Source organism: Cebus imitator, unplaced genomic scaffold, assembly GCF_001604975.1.
Source record: "Cebus imitator isolate Cc_AM_T3 unplaced genomic scaffold, Cebus_imitator-1.0 Scaffold659, whole genome shotgun sequence".
Classification (NCBI taxonomy): domain Eukaryota; kingdom Metazoa; phylum Chordata; class Mammalia; order Primates; family Cebidae; genus Cebus; species Cebus imitator.
Window position 1 is genome coordinate 87,112 of NW_016107974.1, and position 15,253 is coordinate 102,364.

General features: G+C 37.0%; 1 protein-coding gene across 1 annotated transcript in view; it reads right to left on the reverse strand.

Moving 5' to 3' along the window:
* Positions 1-15,253, reverse strand: part of HBS1L (HBS1 like translational GTPase) — an 81,873-nt gene that overhangs the window by 65,366 nt on the left and 1,254 nt on the right. Inside the window, exons 2-3 of the mRNA XM_017518145.2 lie at positions 8,282-8,407; positions 5,062-5,256 (exon numbers count right to left, since the gene is read on the reverse strand). Of these exons, the coding sequence (XP_017373634.1) occupies positions 5,062-5,230 (169 nt within the window). The 5' untranslated portion in view covers positions 5,231-5,256; positions 8,282-8,407. The remainder of the gene's footprint in view (positions 1-5,061; positions 5,257-8,281; positions 8,408-15,253) is intronic.

Consider the following 15,253-nt stretch of genomic DNA (forward strand, 5'->3'; position numbering starts at 1 on the left):
AAAAAAAAAAAAAAAAAAAAAAAAAAGATATAATGCCATCTTAACTTTTCCCTCAAAATACCGAACATAAAAACAACACACAGAGATTAAAATTTTGGAATGTCATTCTGAAAATAAACAGAAACAAAATAATACCAAAAAATCATCAAATGCACAGTGAAGTAGCTGCCAGAGGAAAAAAAAAAAGTATTACTTGGCCAGGCGTGGTAGCTCACACCTGTAATCCCAGCACTGTGGGAGGCCACAGCGGGCAGATCACCTGAGGTCAGGAGTTCGAGACCAGCATGGCCAACATGGCGAAACCTCATCTCTACTAAAAGTACAGAAATTAGCCAGGTGTGGTGGGGTGCGCCTATAATCCCAGCTACTTGGGGGGCTGAGACAGAAGAATTGCTTGAACCCCAGAGGTGGAGGTTGTGCTGAGATTGCACCACTGTACTCCAGCCTGGGGAACACAGTGAGACTCCGTCTCAAAAAATAATAGCAATAAAATAATATTTTAGATACTACTGTAGTATATTTTTGCAAAGAATACTACTAATATCTGCATCATTTTGTGCAAAAAGCCATACTTCCTAAGTAGCATTTTTCCTTGGTATTCCTGATTTCTAGAAATTATTCTTTCAAGTTGGTCAGATGTTATTCTTAGCATTGGTAACTGCATTCTACTGATTTCTCCCTTTAAGGCAATGGTTCTCAGACAGAAATACACATCATTTGGGGGGATAATTTTGAAAATACACATTCCCAAGTGCCATTCCTCAGAGACTGCTTAAGCATGTATGGAGTAAAGCTACAGTATCTGTTTTCTGAAATAATTCCTCCAGTGATTCTGATTGCTGGTTGAGAACCACTGCTTTAAGGAATGAATTACATACTTACTCTACTGATTTAAAAAGCTCTTATTGATCCTCCATTGCTGAAACTTTGTCACTGTGGGACACACAGCTGTCAGAAGCAAAAAGGAAATCTCCACATTCCATTACATATTGTAAAGAAAAAGTTAAGCCAGGTGCAGTGGCTTACCCCTGTAATTTCAGCACTTTAGGAGGCTGAGGCGGTGGATAAGGAGGTCAAGAGCTCGAGACCATCCTGGCCAACATGGTGAAACCCCATCTCTACTAAAAATACAAAAATTAGCTGGGTATGGTGGTGTGTGTAGTCCAAGCTACATAAGAGGCTGAGGCAGGAGAACCGCTTGAACCTGGGAAGCAGAGGTTGCAGTGAAACAAGATCACACTACTGCACTCCAGCCTGGTGACAGAGTGAAACTCCGTCTCAGAAAAAAAAGAACAAGTTAAAGAGATCTGGTAAAATTCTCCATTCAAAGAACATGCAACCATACTTGAAAACACTTTTTATATATTTATTTATTTTAAAGTGTATATTCAGGACAAATGGTTTTAAGAATGTATAAAAATAATTCACATATTAATCCAACTTCTCTATTTACATGGTCCCTTAAAAGATTTTCATTTCATTATCATCAAAAATGTATTTCAACAATCTCCACAGTGCTCTCAAAAGTCAGGAATTTTAAGACTTCCTAATAGAAAAATTTTAGTATTTATCTACAGAAAAATAAGAATTATATCCTATTTTAAAATATAATGTCTCTGCTATGCTGTGCCACATCAGAATAATCTTCACACTAAACTATAATAATCCCAAGTGCTGGCATTTCCGTTTAAGAACAAAGTACAAAAATATTTCATAGAAAAAAAATATTTCATCATAAAAAACATAGAAAGTTGAATGCTTCAAACAGAAATATCTGAGGTCTGATTTCACAACATCAAGTTTCTATATCCACTTTGTAAACATATACTCAGTATAGGTTACCAACTTAAATAAAGCCAGTTATCAATAAAGGAAGACGTAGTTAAAAAAAAAATTCAGTGCAAAAATATGTATCAACTAATCAACTGACCTATAACAATTTTCATAAAAATCACAATTTGAATCCCATAATATAAAGTGATCCTCTGAAGACTTTAATTAAAAATAAAAAGCTCTACAACAGCAATCGAGTTTTCCTTGTGTTACTATTCTCTAGTAAATGCTTTTTTTTGATTAGCTTTTACAATGTCATCAGGTGATGCTGATTTGAAGTCAAATGGTGTTATCGCTACAAGAGGACTTATTTCTTTGTCCTTTACATCTTGAACTTGTCTACTATAAAGAAAAGTCTTATAGAGGTTAAGGGTGCGTCGCTTGCAGCTTTTCAGTGGGTAACGAAGACACAGTGTTGTGGCAAAAGCTGAAGGTCTAGCAGCAAGGGCCTTGGTCCAAGAGAGAGAAAAAGGTGGTTTCCTAGTCAGAGAGCCTTTATTGTTTTTCCTATTATCCTTAGCAAAATTGGAATTCTTCCCTAGCTTTGAACTTAGAACTTTAGATCGTGATGATGGAGCAACCGATTGGTCTACTATAGGCTTTGGAACAACATCTGGGTTTTTTATAAGGACACTAAGATCAATATTTGAATCTATTCCAGGAGACCTAACTTCAGATAAACTGACCTCAAAGGACTCCTTCTTAATCTGAGAGTTGTCTACATCAATTGTTTCTGCAATCAATTCAGAAAGTGACAAATTCTCAAGGTCTCTTGTGGGAGAAGCTTTATGAAATGCCAATGATGACAGAGATCCTGTTAATTCTGATATTCCAGGTGAAGACTGACAGAGATTTGCTAATTGTGACAAGGGAAAGGATCCCAAACTTAGATCTGTGAAACTGGCAGATGACTGGTTACAAAGATCAGATAAAGTAAAGCACTGGTTTATACTGTTTTCTTTGTGTTCTTGAAACAGTTCAGTTAGGGATGGACTTTCACACTGAGAAACTTGCAAATTGTCATTTTTAAAAATGTAATTCTTGGCTTCAGTTTTTTTACTTCCAACTTCAGTTTTTTTACTAGCATTTAAATTATCAACAGTCATATTTTCCAATGAGCTAGTTAAGTACAAAGGATTATTTGAACTTCCTAAACTATCCTGTACTGGAATGTTTTGAAAATCAGATAGTGAATTATTTTGAATATATAAAGAATTATTCGGTGTTGTGCTCTTTATCACTATGGACTTTAAGTCTGGTACTTCTTTGAATGCAGAATCATCTTTGGAAACACATTCAGATGCATGAGGTCTCAACAAATCAGCATCTAGTTGCTTTGAAAGTAGGCTTTCCAGGCTATCTGTAGATGATAATCTGACTGATGGCTGACTTTCACAGGAATCTCTTGATATACCATGAATTAGGTCAGCTAGTGAAGGTTCTTTTGTTAACTTACATGATTCTAGTTTCTTTTCACTTTTAAGTCTGCCAAGTTGCTTTTTTCTATGGAGCAAACAGTGACTTGGAACTGAAGAATTAAGAGATAATCCATATTTTCCTACTGAGCTAGAAAAATCAAAGGGTTTGCTACTATAATCCAAATGATTTGCTGACTGAGGATAAGAACCTTGACCATTATCAGCTGAAACTTCAGAAGAAAATAAGACTCCTTACCTTACAAGAGCCATTAATTTTCAGATGAATAGGTTGATATACGAAGAAGACAGTCACAGCAACCAAAAGGAAACATGAAACGAGGCATTTAATTACTAAATGCTTCTTTTGATTATGACATGAATAAAGTGATACTTGATCATTATTTAACATTAAGTGAATACTCCAAAACACAATAAGGGAATATTACCTTCCTTTAGCAATTTAAAGTAACCTTTATATTCTGTTCACTGACATATACAATGTAAGTATCAAGTCAATCAATGTTCTAATTTTCATGAATTTAAAAATGTGAGGTTTTAACCATAATTAAATTATAGTCAGGATTGTCTCAAATTCAAAAAAAAAAAAAAAAAAAAAAAAAAACAGGAAGAACTAGGTTCATTTTCTTCTGTATTTTGTATTAGAAACAAACAAGCAAAATTACCCCAGGTAATTTCTACCACAATCTTGTATACACCATCAATACAAGATGACATATTCCAGACTCATTCCCATCACAGCCAGTTAAAAGGGCCCATCTGTGTGCCCACCGTCCCCCCAAAACACACTCTTACTTCATGGTAACAAGGCTGTATACAGCTTTGTTGTAGCAAAAATTCAGCCCAGAGTTTACAATCAACACTGACATAGTTAACAAATCATCATACTCATACTGAGAGATGGCATGCCAATTAATATAGTGGTAGACCTCAGTTCCCCTCTTATGTCCACTGAATTCCAAATTTAACCCCAAATTTTACAAATTTAAAATTAAATATCTGGCTATAAAATGCAAACCAGTGTCATATATCTAATGATATTTAAATAAAATAAAATTATACATAGTAAAAGGATAAAGGGATTTTTCTTTAACATAATTGATTGGCTGTTAATTTCCTTTTTCTATCATATTAGAGTTAAAAAAAAAAAATTAAAAAGTTCTGTAAGCTACTAACAAAAAGAAAAAGATGTCTTATCTAATTTTATTTCCACTACATAGTTAGTTATAAAATCAAGTAGCGAGGCTGGGTGTAGTGGCTCACGCCTGTAATCCAAACACTTCGGGAGGCCAAGATGGGCAGATCACTTGAGGCCAGGAGTTCGAGGACAGCCTGGCCAACATGGTGAAACCCCGTCTCTACTAAAAATACAAAGAGAAGAACATTAGCCAGGCATGGTGGCATGCACCTGTAATCCTAGCTACTTGGGAGGCTGAGGGGAAGGCAATCACTTGAACCCGAGAGGTGGAGGTTGCTGTGAGCAAGATCACACCACTGCACTCCGGCCTGGGTGACAGAGTGAGACTGTCTCAAAAAAACAAAACAAAACAAAATTCAAGTAGTGAAATAACCAAAAAAAAACAGGCTATAACAGAAGATGGGAAACACAGTACTCATCCTAAAAATTCACAAACAAGAAGATCAACTGATAATCAAAAGTTAACAGTGATATGCAAGATTTTCGTAATAGCTCAAGCAAATTAAATTTTTTCTTAAAAGCTCAACCACATGAAAGCCTCTCTTTAGGCATTAACCATGTAAAACAATTGAAAGAGAACCAATAAAGGCATACCTTTTGCTATCTTTCCTGTAGATACAGTTCCCTCATTCTTGTCCTTCAAATTCTGCACACTATCTTGTTCCAGAACCCCTGACAAAGCCTTCTGCACATCAAACTTGTTCTTCAGAACTGCTTCAATTAATATGTCATCTGGCACAGCATCTCCAAGTACCTCTCTCATGTGATCAAGGCATGAATAAAGACGAGCTAGAAAAGACAACAATGATCAAAAGCTACACTAAATGGTGCCATGAAAGAACTTTTAATCCTCAAAACTGATTTTAAAATGTACAGCTGTACTAGAATATTCAACTCTCCTTTCTCTTTGGCAAAAATTATTTCTATTGATCATATTTTTATCTATAATCTACCCATCTTCCCTTATCAGAGGAATTTCATTAATTTAAAAATCACTATAATAAAATGTCTCCTGAGATGTTTGAAAACAGTGTGTATTGCAAAGTATGCACTAATACCTATTTTCAGTCAACAATAATGATGGTATCTGCATTGATCATTTTTTGCACGTACACAAAGGGAGGGGTGGCTGTGGAACTATTTCTAATTTGTTAGTGAACCCAATTACTCACGAAGTATATTTTTCAAGCTGCTACCTTAAGTTTCCTTTTTGGCTAACTTCAGTTCTTCCTAGTCAACTAAAATAATCCTTAACGACTCTTTTAGAAACAGCAAGATAACATAATATAAACATGCCATAAAAATAAGAAAGTCCAATAGATTAAGAGGAGAATAGGCATTCTTTTTTTTTTTTTTTTTTTCCTTCTCCATTGCTTGGACTCCTCAATCCAACCTACCATCATCTTTTGCCTATACTGTTGCAGTAGCCTTTTATTTATTTATTCTTATTTTTTTTTAAAGTCAGGGTCTTACTCTGTTGCCCAGGCTGGGGCGCAGTGGCGTGGTCTCAGTTCACTGCAACCTCCGTCTCCCAGTTCAAGTAATTCTCCCACCCTAGCCTCCTAAGTAACTAGGATTACAGGCACCTGCCACCAGACCTGGCTAATTTTTGTATTTTTAGTAGAGATGGGTTTTACCAAGTTGGTCAGGCTGGTCTCAAACTTCTGACCTCAGGTGATCCACCTGCCTCGGCCTCCCAAAGTGCTGGGATTACAGGTGTGAGCCACCACACCCGGCCAGCATTCATTTATAAAACAAAAAAAAATTAAGTCTGGAATTATCTAAGCTGTTTAGGAATTTTAATTTTCTGATGATGACATAATTATAAAAAGTATTTATTAGTAATACTTATTAATAATGTAAAATCCATGAGAGCAGAGAGGCTTTGTATCCCTAGAACCTAAAACAGTACCAGGTAACTAGGGGCCAAAGAATAAAAATGAATGATATATTCCTTTATATTTGCATAGCACTTGACAATTTTCACAATGCTTTTATGTATATTTCTTTTGTCATCCTCATAATAACTCTATGAGGTAGATATATCAGGCAAATTCTAACTTAATAAAGATAAGATTGAAAATCATGACGCTATGAAGTTAGCAATAATCAAAATAGAACTGAGGTTTTCAAACTCCCTAGTCCATAAAACCATTTCATAGAATGCAATTTATATTTAATTGTATATGTTTATATGTTGAACAAGCAATCTACTGGCAATACCCTTTCTTTAAAAAAAAAGTATTTAATACTTTTTCCATTGGCCCATTTAATTATTAAAATTAAATTCCTGAAATATTTGGGCAATTCTGCTTTGCTTCAGTGTAAAATTAACTTTAAAAGGCTAATAAGCTATACTGGGAAAATAATATTTATTTGATAAATACATCAATTATGGAAACTGTAACAAAATACTTAGCATAGCTAGCATCAGGGCCTCTTCTAATTGTAGAAACTATTTTCTATATACACCCAAAGAGGCAGTATAGTGAGGGGGTTAAAAGTAGAGGTTATAAGGCCAGGCATACTGGCTCACACCTGTAATCCCAGCACTTTAAGAGGCCAAGGCAAGTGGATTACTGAGTCAGGAGTTCAAAACTAGCCTGGAGAACATGGTGAAACCCCATCTCTACTAAAAATACAAGAATTAGCCAGTCAAAGATCAATTCCCAGATTCATAAATTTCTTCTGTTTTAAAAATATTATAAACTTTCAATGTAAAAACAATCACAGTGGCTCACGCCTGTAATCCCAGCCCTTTAGGAGGCGGAGGTGGGTGAATCACTTGCGGTCAGGAGTCCAAGGCCAGGCTGATCAACACGGTGAAACCCCGTCACTACTAAAAATACAAAAATTACCCAGCTGTGGTGGCAGGGGCCCATAATCCCAGCTACTCTGGGGGAGGGAAGGAGGGTGAGGCAGGAAAATCCCTTGAAACTGGGAGGCAGAGGTTGCAGTGAGCTGAGATTGCGCCACTGCACTCCAGCCTAGGTGACAAAGTGAAACTTTTGTCTCAAAAAAAAAAAAAAAAAAAAAAAAAAAAAAAAAAAAAAAAAACTTTTATAAAAAAAAAAAAAAAAAAAAAAAATTGTAGAACGAAAACACACTCCGGAGAAAGATCGAATCAACTCAGCCATGTTATGAACAAATGGCATTATTGTTAAGCCTGGTCATTTTAGTTCTGCTACCAAATCTATGGCTTCAGTGATGTTTGAAGCCATATCATGTTTGAAACTTATTCATAAAAGAAGAAGGCCAAAATATAAATATCTTTGTTAAAATGTTTAAGAGTTGAAAACATGCAAACCCAGAACAAGTATCATTACTAAGTTCTATCTTGAAACTTAATTCACATAGATGTAAATCCTGAGGACACTTATACAGTGTACTTTAGCCTTCAACTGTTTTCTTCAAACCTTTTGAACTTAACATCTTTCTAAGTAAAAGAATTTATGTATTCTAATCATAAGCCCCACATACAGCTTATTAAACAATTAAATCATCTCAAAAAGTTCTTTTTAGCAAATCACTGGAGTTTCTCTCCCTCGAAAAAGAATTTTAAATGGGATAGTTCAATTAAAAGTTCAGTTACTAAACAACAGCCATACAATTTTCCAATCATAGTTAAATACATTCCTCACAAAACATACTTAATAAAACATAAATTTTCCTTGAATATGTAAGACATGTTTACATCATTACTGTTCCCAGTTATTGTTATAAACAATCACAATAAAACTGATACATTCTAGTGTATTTGGTTATTAATCATTTTTCAGGTAAGAAACACAGATACACTACTTTTTTGCTATACCTTGATCAAATCCACTGAGCTGATGGTTGGAAACAGAATTGGAAGATTCTTTCAGATCTTCATAATCATATTCTTCTACAGGCTCAAAGGAAGGTTTGTCACGCCGTGAATAAATAAACTGAGCAGCTAGAATATAAAATGATCAAAGAATGCTATGGTATAGCCATTTCCTATTAACTTTTTTTTTACAAAAGCTAAAGTTAAAAAAAAATTCTGATCAATCACCTATAGTTACTCACATTTCATAAGAAATGAAAACAAAAACAATATCATACCAAAACATATACCCAAAATCCTACTCAAATGTGCTTACTACTTATTAATCTCTTATAATCTTCTTCCTTCTTTCCCCCAGTCTCTGAAACCATTCCACCCAGCCTACTTTCTTCATGGTTTCCAAAATCCACCTTTCCTAATATTTCTTCTTTGTATACTATTCTGTGTCCCCTGAAATGTTCTCTTCTTTGAGACAAATATTTCAAACCAAATATCAAACTTCTAATTTGCATAATGAAGAAAACACAAGGGGGCCAGATGCCGTGGCTCACCCCTGTAATTTCAGCACTTTGGGAGGCTGAGGCTGGTGGATCATCTGAAGTCAGGAGTCCAAGACCAGCCTGGCCAACACGTTGAAACCCCATCTTTATTAAAAATATAAAAATTAGCTGGGTGTGGTGGTGGGCACCTGTAATCCCAGCTACTCAGGAGGCTGAGGCAGGAGAGCCACTTGAACCCAGGAGGTTGCAGTGAGCTGAGATTGCACCATTGCACTCCAGCCTGGGTGACAAGAGTAAAACTCTGTCTCAAAAAAAACAAAAAAAAAAAGAAAAGAAAAGAAAACACAAGGTTAATTTTCACTTCCCAAAAAGTGCTGATTTTGCCTGAATCTAAGAGTTCATGAAAAATACAAACTTCAATCTTTAAACAACCCATGCTTTCAGTCATACACTTCCAATCACACAATGACACTGTAAACTAGTGTCATATACCTAACTTTAACTTTCAGACGTCTGTGCTACTCTGCAATACTGCCAATAGCATCACTCAATATATTAACTGGGGGGTTGTGTGTGTGTGTGTGTGTGTGTGTGTGTGTGTGTGTGTGTGTATACACATAATCAAGGAAAGAAAAAGCAGATTATCAAATTGCCAATACATGCCTGAGTATCATAAATGAAATACAAGTGAGCAAAGGAGAAAATCACAGGTATATGCAAAGTACTAATGCTTCCAGCTCTATTGGATGGCGACTGAACTTAATCCTGGAGACTCTGTTCAATTGTAAAGGAACAAAATTAAAGAATATGTTAAGAAGGACAGAAATATAGATATAATATTCAAAAGGCAAGGTATTATCAGAGGTATTATCTAGCTTTCTACAAGGGCACGAAACATGTTAATTCCATTGACTTGTGTGTGGGTCATCAGAAAGATATTTATTAAAGGGAAGCTACATTCAAAATGTATAGACATACGATCACATGGGGGGTAGAGAAAAAGAAATCAAAATTTATCAATAATGTACAGAACATAAAGCTGCAGTGTATGTGTAACACCTGTACTCAGAAGGTTAATAAGCATCCTCTCTTCATTGTAAAAGTCAATGGCCTGTGCTGGGCACTGTGGCTCACGTCTGTAATCCCAGCACTTTGGGAGGCCAAGGCGGGTGGATCACGAGGTCAAGAGATCGAGACCATCCTGGCCAACATGGTAAAACCCTGTCTCTACTAAAAATACAAAAAATTAGCCAGCGTGGTGGTGCGTGCCTGTAGTCCCAGCTACTCAGGAGGCTGAGGCAGGAGAACTGCTTGAAACCGGAAAACAGAAGTTGCAGTGAGCCGAGATCGCGCCACTGCACTCCAGCCTTGTGATAGGGCAAGACTCTGGCTCAAAAAAAAAAAAAAAAAAGTCAATGGGCTGACAAATTAGCAGGCAAGATAAAGAAGAAAAATGTAATGATTTATTTTAAAAGCCCCAAATAAGTAATACAGACAAGAAGCACTGTGGAAGTATAGAAGTAACCAATGAAGACTGGAGCATTATAATAAAGGAGGTAGGAATACAGAGAAACTTGAAGAGGTGGAAGAGATCCTGAAGAAGGACAGAGTAAGAGAAATACTAATAAAGAGCAGTTGAGATAATTCAATCCATTCTACTATAATGCATGTTTCCTTAAGACAAATTGGCACATATCAATGGGTATACAGAATGATGAAAGTGTAACATTGAGAATGCTTTAGTTTATGAATTTTTTCTCCCAGTACTTCAATGGTTGCATAAAATGTTATTCTCTAAAATTTTAAATCACAAACTTTGATGGAAGTGCTTTCTGAAAAAATGGACAACTATACCAATTTTTAAAATTTAAGTTATTTTGACAAAATAGTGCAAAGAATTCAAAACCTAACACCTGGAACTTCCTAAAATTGTTTCCTAAACATCTTAAAATAAAAATCAAGTGTAGCATTCATTAAAAATGCAGCTTTCTAGGCATCTTCCCCTGGAGATTATGATTCAGTGGTGCTGGAATGAAGCAGGAAATTTGTGTTCTTAAGAATTATTCCGGCGGGTCAGTGGCTAATGCCTGTAACCCCAGCACTTTGGGAGGCCCAGGCAGGTGGATCACCTGAGATCAGGAGTTTGACACCAGCCTGGCCAACATGGCAAAACCCCATCTCTATTAAAATATAAAAATTAGCTGGGCATGGTGGCAGGTGCCTGCAATCCCAGCTACTTGGGAGGCTGAGGAATGAGAATTGCTTAAACCTGGGAGCCGCGTGGAGGATGAGGTGGGCCGAGATCATGCCACTGCACTCCAGCCGAGGCTACAGAATGAGACTCAGTCTCAAAAAAGAAAAAAAAAAGGGAATTATTGCCAGCTGATTAATACCACAAGGAAAGATCAGGAAATACTGGTGACCTACAAGTCTCACCCGCTTTCTTCTGTCCCACCTATATGCCACTTTGTGAACCATGATCAGTTATCTGCACAAAGTACTAGCTCCCATACTCAAAAAACTCCAATAAGTTGCCACTAAACACACAAAATTAAAAACTGTCTTTCACAATTTGGTTCCTATTTTCTTTCCTAGCCTTCCTTCCTCCCACCACTTGCATTAATCCTGCCAGTCTGAAGAAACAAGCCTCATATACGAATCACTGTTTAAGCAACATTGTTTCCTCTAGCTGGGATGCCATTCTTACTCCCAAATTTACTAGCTCCAATCCCAACTCCTTCCAGAAGCCTTCCTAGACTCCTTCAGTCACGGTTATTTTCTTTACCCACCATACTGTTGTGGCAAGTTATTTGAACAAGACTTTAAAGCAAGCTTCCTTATACCAAACTAATTTATAAACTTACTAGAATATTTATAATTTATAAACTTACTAGAAAAACTAGGGTTTTTCTTACAAAAAAAATGAATATACAATAAAGGTTTGAAATTAGAGTGGAGCAACTTCTAATCATACTAGTTGAAACAATACATCATCATTCAAATAAAGTTTTATTCACAAACTCTTTTTGCTATCCCCACTCTTGGACATAGGTTCAATACTCAGTATCGAAGTCAACCTTTCTAAAAGAAAGTAAAGTTAACATTTACAAATCACCATCTTAGGCTGGGCATGGTGGCTCATATCTACAATCCTGGCACTTTGGGAGGCCGAGGCAGGAGATTCACTTGAGCTCAGGAGTTCGAGACAAACCTGGGCAACATAGTGAATCCAGGAAAACTGGGCTTAAATGAATTCAAAAATACACACATGCTGATGAATCTGATAGAAATTTCAATTAACTGGTAAAGTCATTCAACTATCAGATTTCATTACACCATGAATATAATCAGCTTTTCAATGACACTGGCTGCTTCTTTAAGAATAGAAAATATTCTTCTAAAACTATTCAATTTTTTATTGAAAATTACTTGGAAAATAGACCATTAAGAGGAAAGTAAGTTTCTTATCTGATGTTACTGCTATTTTTGAAATGTTTTGAAATAGCAAATTTCAAAAATTCCAAAGTCGTATGCTTTTGTTAAAAATATCAGTTTGTCACAGAAGAAACTCAAAAACATTTAACTATCTCCTGCTTTGATAATATCAGTTGACTTCTTGGTATGTACAAAAAGTAACTCTCAGAGTCAGACTGTCCTGAATACAAACCACATGCAAGAGCCACAACAAAAGCTATGACAGACACATGGATAAACTCTGACCCTGTTCTCAAGAAAGCTAGGTCATAAATGCAAATCTCAAAACACCCTTTGAAAGTCTGACCTTGTGCACTGTTAGCTTATTATTCAAGATAACATATTATTTATCCAGAGATGCCTAGATAAATGACTGTGTTAATGTGCAATATTAAGGTGTCTTTCAGTAATCCCCAGCTCTGTGAAAGATTCCACACTTACATAAAGCCATATTCAACAACTTCCAAGTCCTGTAGACCGCAACTCCTATAAATTTTCTCTTGAATGTATTTCCAAATCCAATGCTATCACTCTTGCCCTAAACAAACGGCTCTTAATGCGTACCATGAGCGTACCCCAGTGGGCTTGTTAAAACATCTGCTGTGCCTCACTCCCACCTTCTGACTCTTGGGCAGAGGCCCCAACATTGCATTTCTAACAAACTCTCAAGTGATGCTGATAGTTCAAGGACCACACTGTCCTAAAATAGCCTCATCTCCTCTAGATAAATACATATAATAGTCTCCTAACAATTCTACTTACATCCACTCATTTACCACCTTTAATTGATTATCCATATATTAGAGATATTTAACTCAAATCTAATATAACCAGTTCCATGAATATGCCATGCTCTCTAATGTGCTTAGAATGTGAGTGATGAGGATAGCGCTACCAGACATCACTTTGTCACCTCTAATATTTAAGCTACCTAGTCAACTATGATGCCGAATTATAGCAGCTGCAAAGGGCAAATGCCTAGGAGTTCCTAGAAAACTGTGAAATTGTCTTGTTCCTGAATCACTATGTCTTCTCTTTTGAATCCCTGAATAAGGATCTGTAAAGGAATGCTGCTTATTAAGCCATCTCTCAGCTTCTAACCCACCACCCTTTACTCAGCTTTGTGATGCTAGATTGAAGTCACTGCAAAGCACATTTCTTCTTCGATACCTGGCTCCCTTTTAGGATCAGCCACTAAGGAGATACTAAAGGGACACTGGAAAGCCAGAGAAGGCAGCCACATGCTCCTTCCTTTTTGCTTCCTGTTCCTAGCATCACCCCAGCAATACTCACTTCACCTTCCAGAAGCAGTTTGTTCCAGTAACAGCAATTAATATCCGTTTTCAGTTTTTCCAAAACTCCCAGAACCAGCTTCAACTTGCCTCTTCACTCCACAGACACCACTACCAGCTAGGTGGTTGGAATTCCCTCTTTAAAAGCTGAATCCCAGCTCCAAGAAGATTCAGGGACCTTCTGAGGCAGTAGCATCAGCCATGCAGTGCCTTCCTGCCCAGAGGTCTGAGTTCTGGCTCCAGAGTCCCGCCTCCAGAGTCCCGCTTGCGAAGTTCACAGGCAAAGCAGCAAAGAACCCTTTCCTCAATATCCAAGTCCCAGCTCCAAGGAGTTTATACCAGAGCTTCTTAAAGGTGGTTTCAACCTTGCCATTTGTTTCCCTAAGAACTAGGGACAGTAAAGTGCTTCCTGAATTTACCTGCAATTTGACCTTCTTGATATCCTGGCTGTACTTTTTGCATTCTTTGTTCTCTAATACCTGGTTAACAACTTTTTATGTTAAATGCTCTCTGATAAAATAGCTGGTGCAATTTTTATCTCCTAATAGAACATGTACTGATAACAGTGAAACATTAAAAGATGAGAGGAAAAGCCATGATTAAGCTAAATGAGAAAAGTACTTGGCCAGAAGAGCAGGCCTATAAATAAAGAGCTAGATGCATTTCAGAATAACTAGTTAACAGGAAAAAGATGACAGAAAGAGTGGACATAAGGAAGTACTTGACCAGAAGAACAGGTCTATAAAGAGCTAGATGCATTTCAGAATAACCGGTCAACACGAAAAAGATGACAGGTAAGAGTAGATGTGATAAAGAAACTTCTATCATACCTATGCATTTATAAAGAAAAATAAATTATTAAAGTCAGAAGAGACATAGTTGGTCTACAGAGGCTAAAAATGGAATTAAAGCAGGTACAGTTCATAAGATAGCCCAGCAGACTACGGGGTAATGAAGACAAGGAGGATGTCTTAGCTCATTCAGGCTACTATAGCAAAATGCCATAAACTAGGCACCTTATAAACAGAAATATGCAACAGTTCAGAGGCTGGGAAGTCCAAAATCAAGGCAGAGTCCGTGTCTGGTGAAGGCCTGCTTTCTGGCTCACAGACAGCACCTACTTGCTGTGTCCTAACATGATAGAAGACCAAGAGTTTTCCTTGGAACCTCGTTTATTAGGGTACTAGTCCCATTTATGAGCACTTTACCCTCATGGCCTGACCACCCGCCAAGGGCCTCACCTCCTAATACCATTACCTTGGGGGTTAGGATTTCAACATGTAAATCTGAGGGAAACACAAACATTCAGACCATGGCAGAATGTTCTGGAAGAAATGGGGGCTAGGCAAGTGGCTCATGCCTCTAATAATTAAGGCTAGGCAAGTGGTTCATGCCTCTAATCCCAGTACTTTGGAAGGCGAAGGCAGGCAGATCATTTGAGGTCAGGAGTTCGAGCCAGCCTAACCAACATGGTGAAACACTGTCTCAGCTAAAAATATTAAAAAAAAATTAGCCAGGTGTGGTGGCGCATGCCTATAATCCCAGCTATTCCGGAGGCTGAGGCAGAATTGCTTGAACCAAGGAGACAGAAGTTGCAGTGAGCCAAGATCGTGCCACTGCACTCCAGCCTGGGAGACAGAGCAACACTCCTCTCAAAAAAAAAAAAAAAAAAAAAAAAAAAAAAAAAAAAAAAGTCAATGGGCTGACAA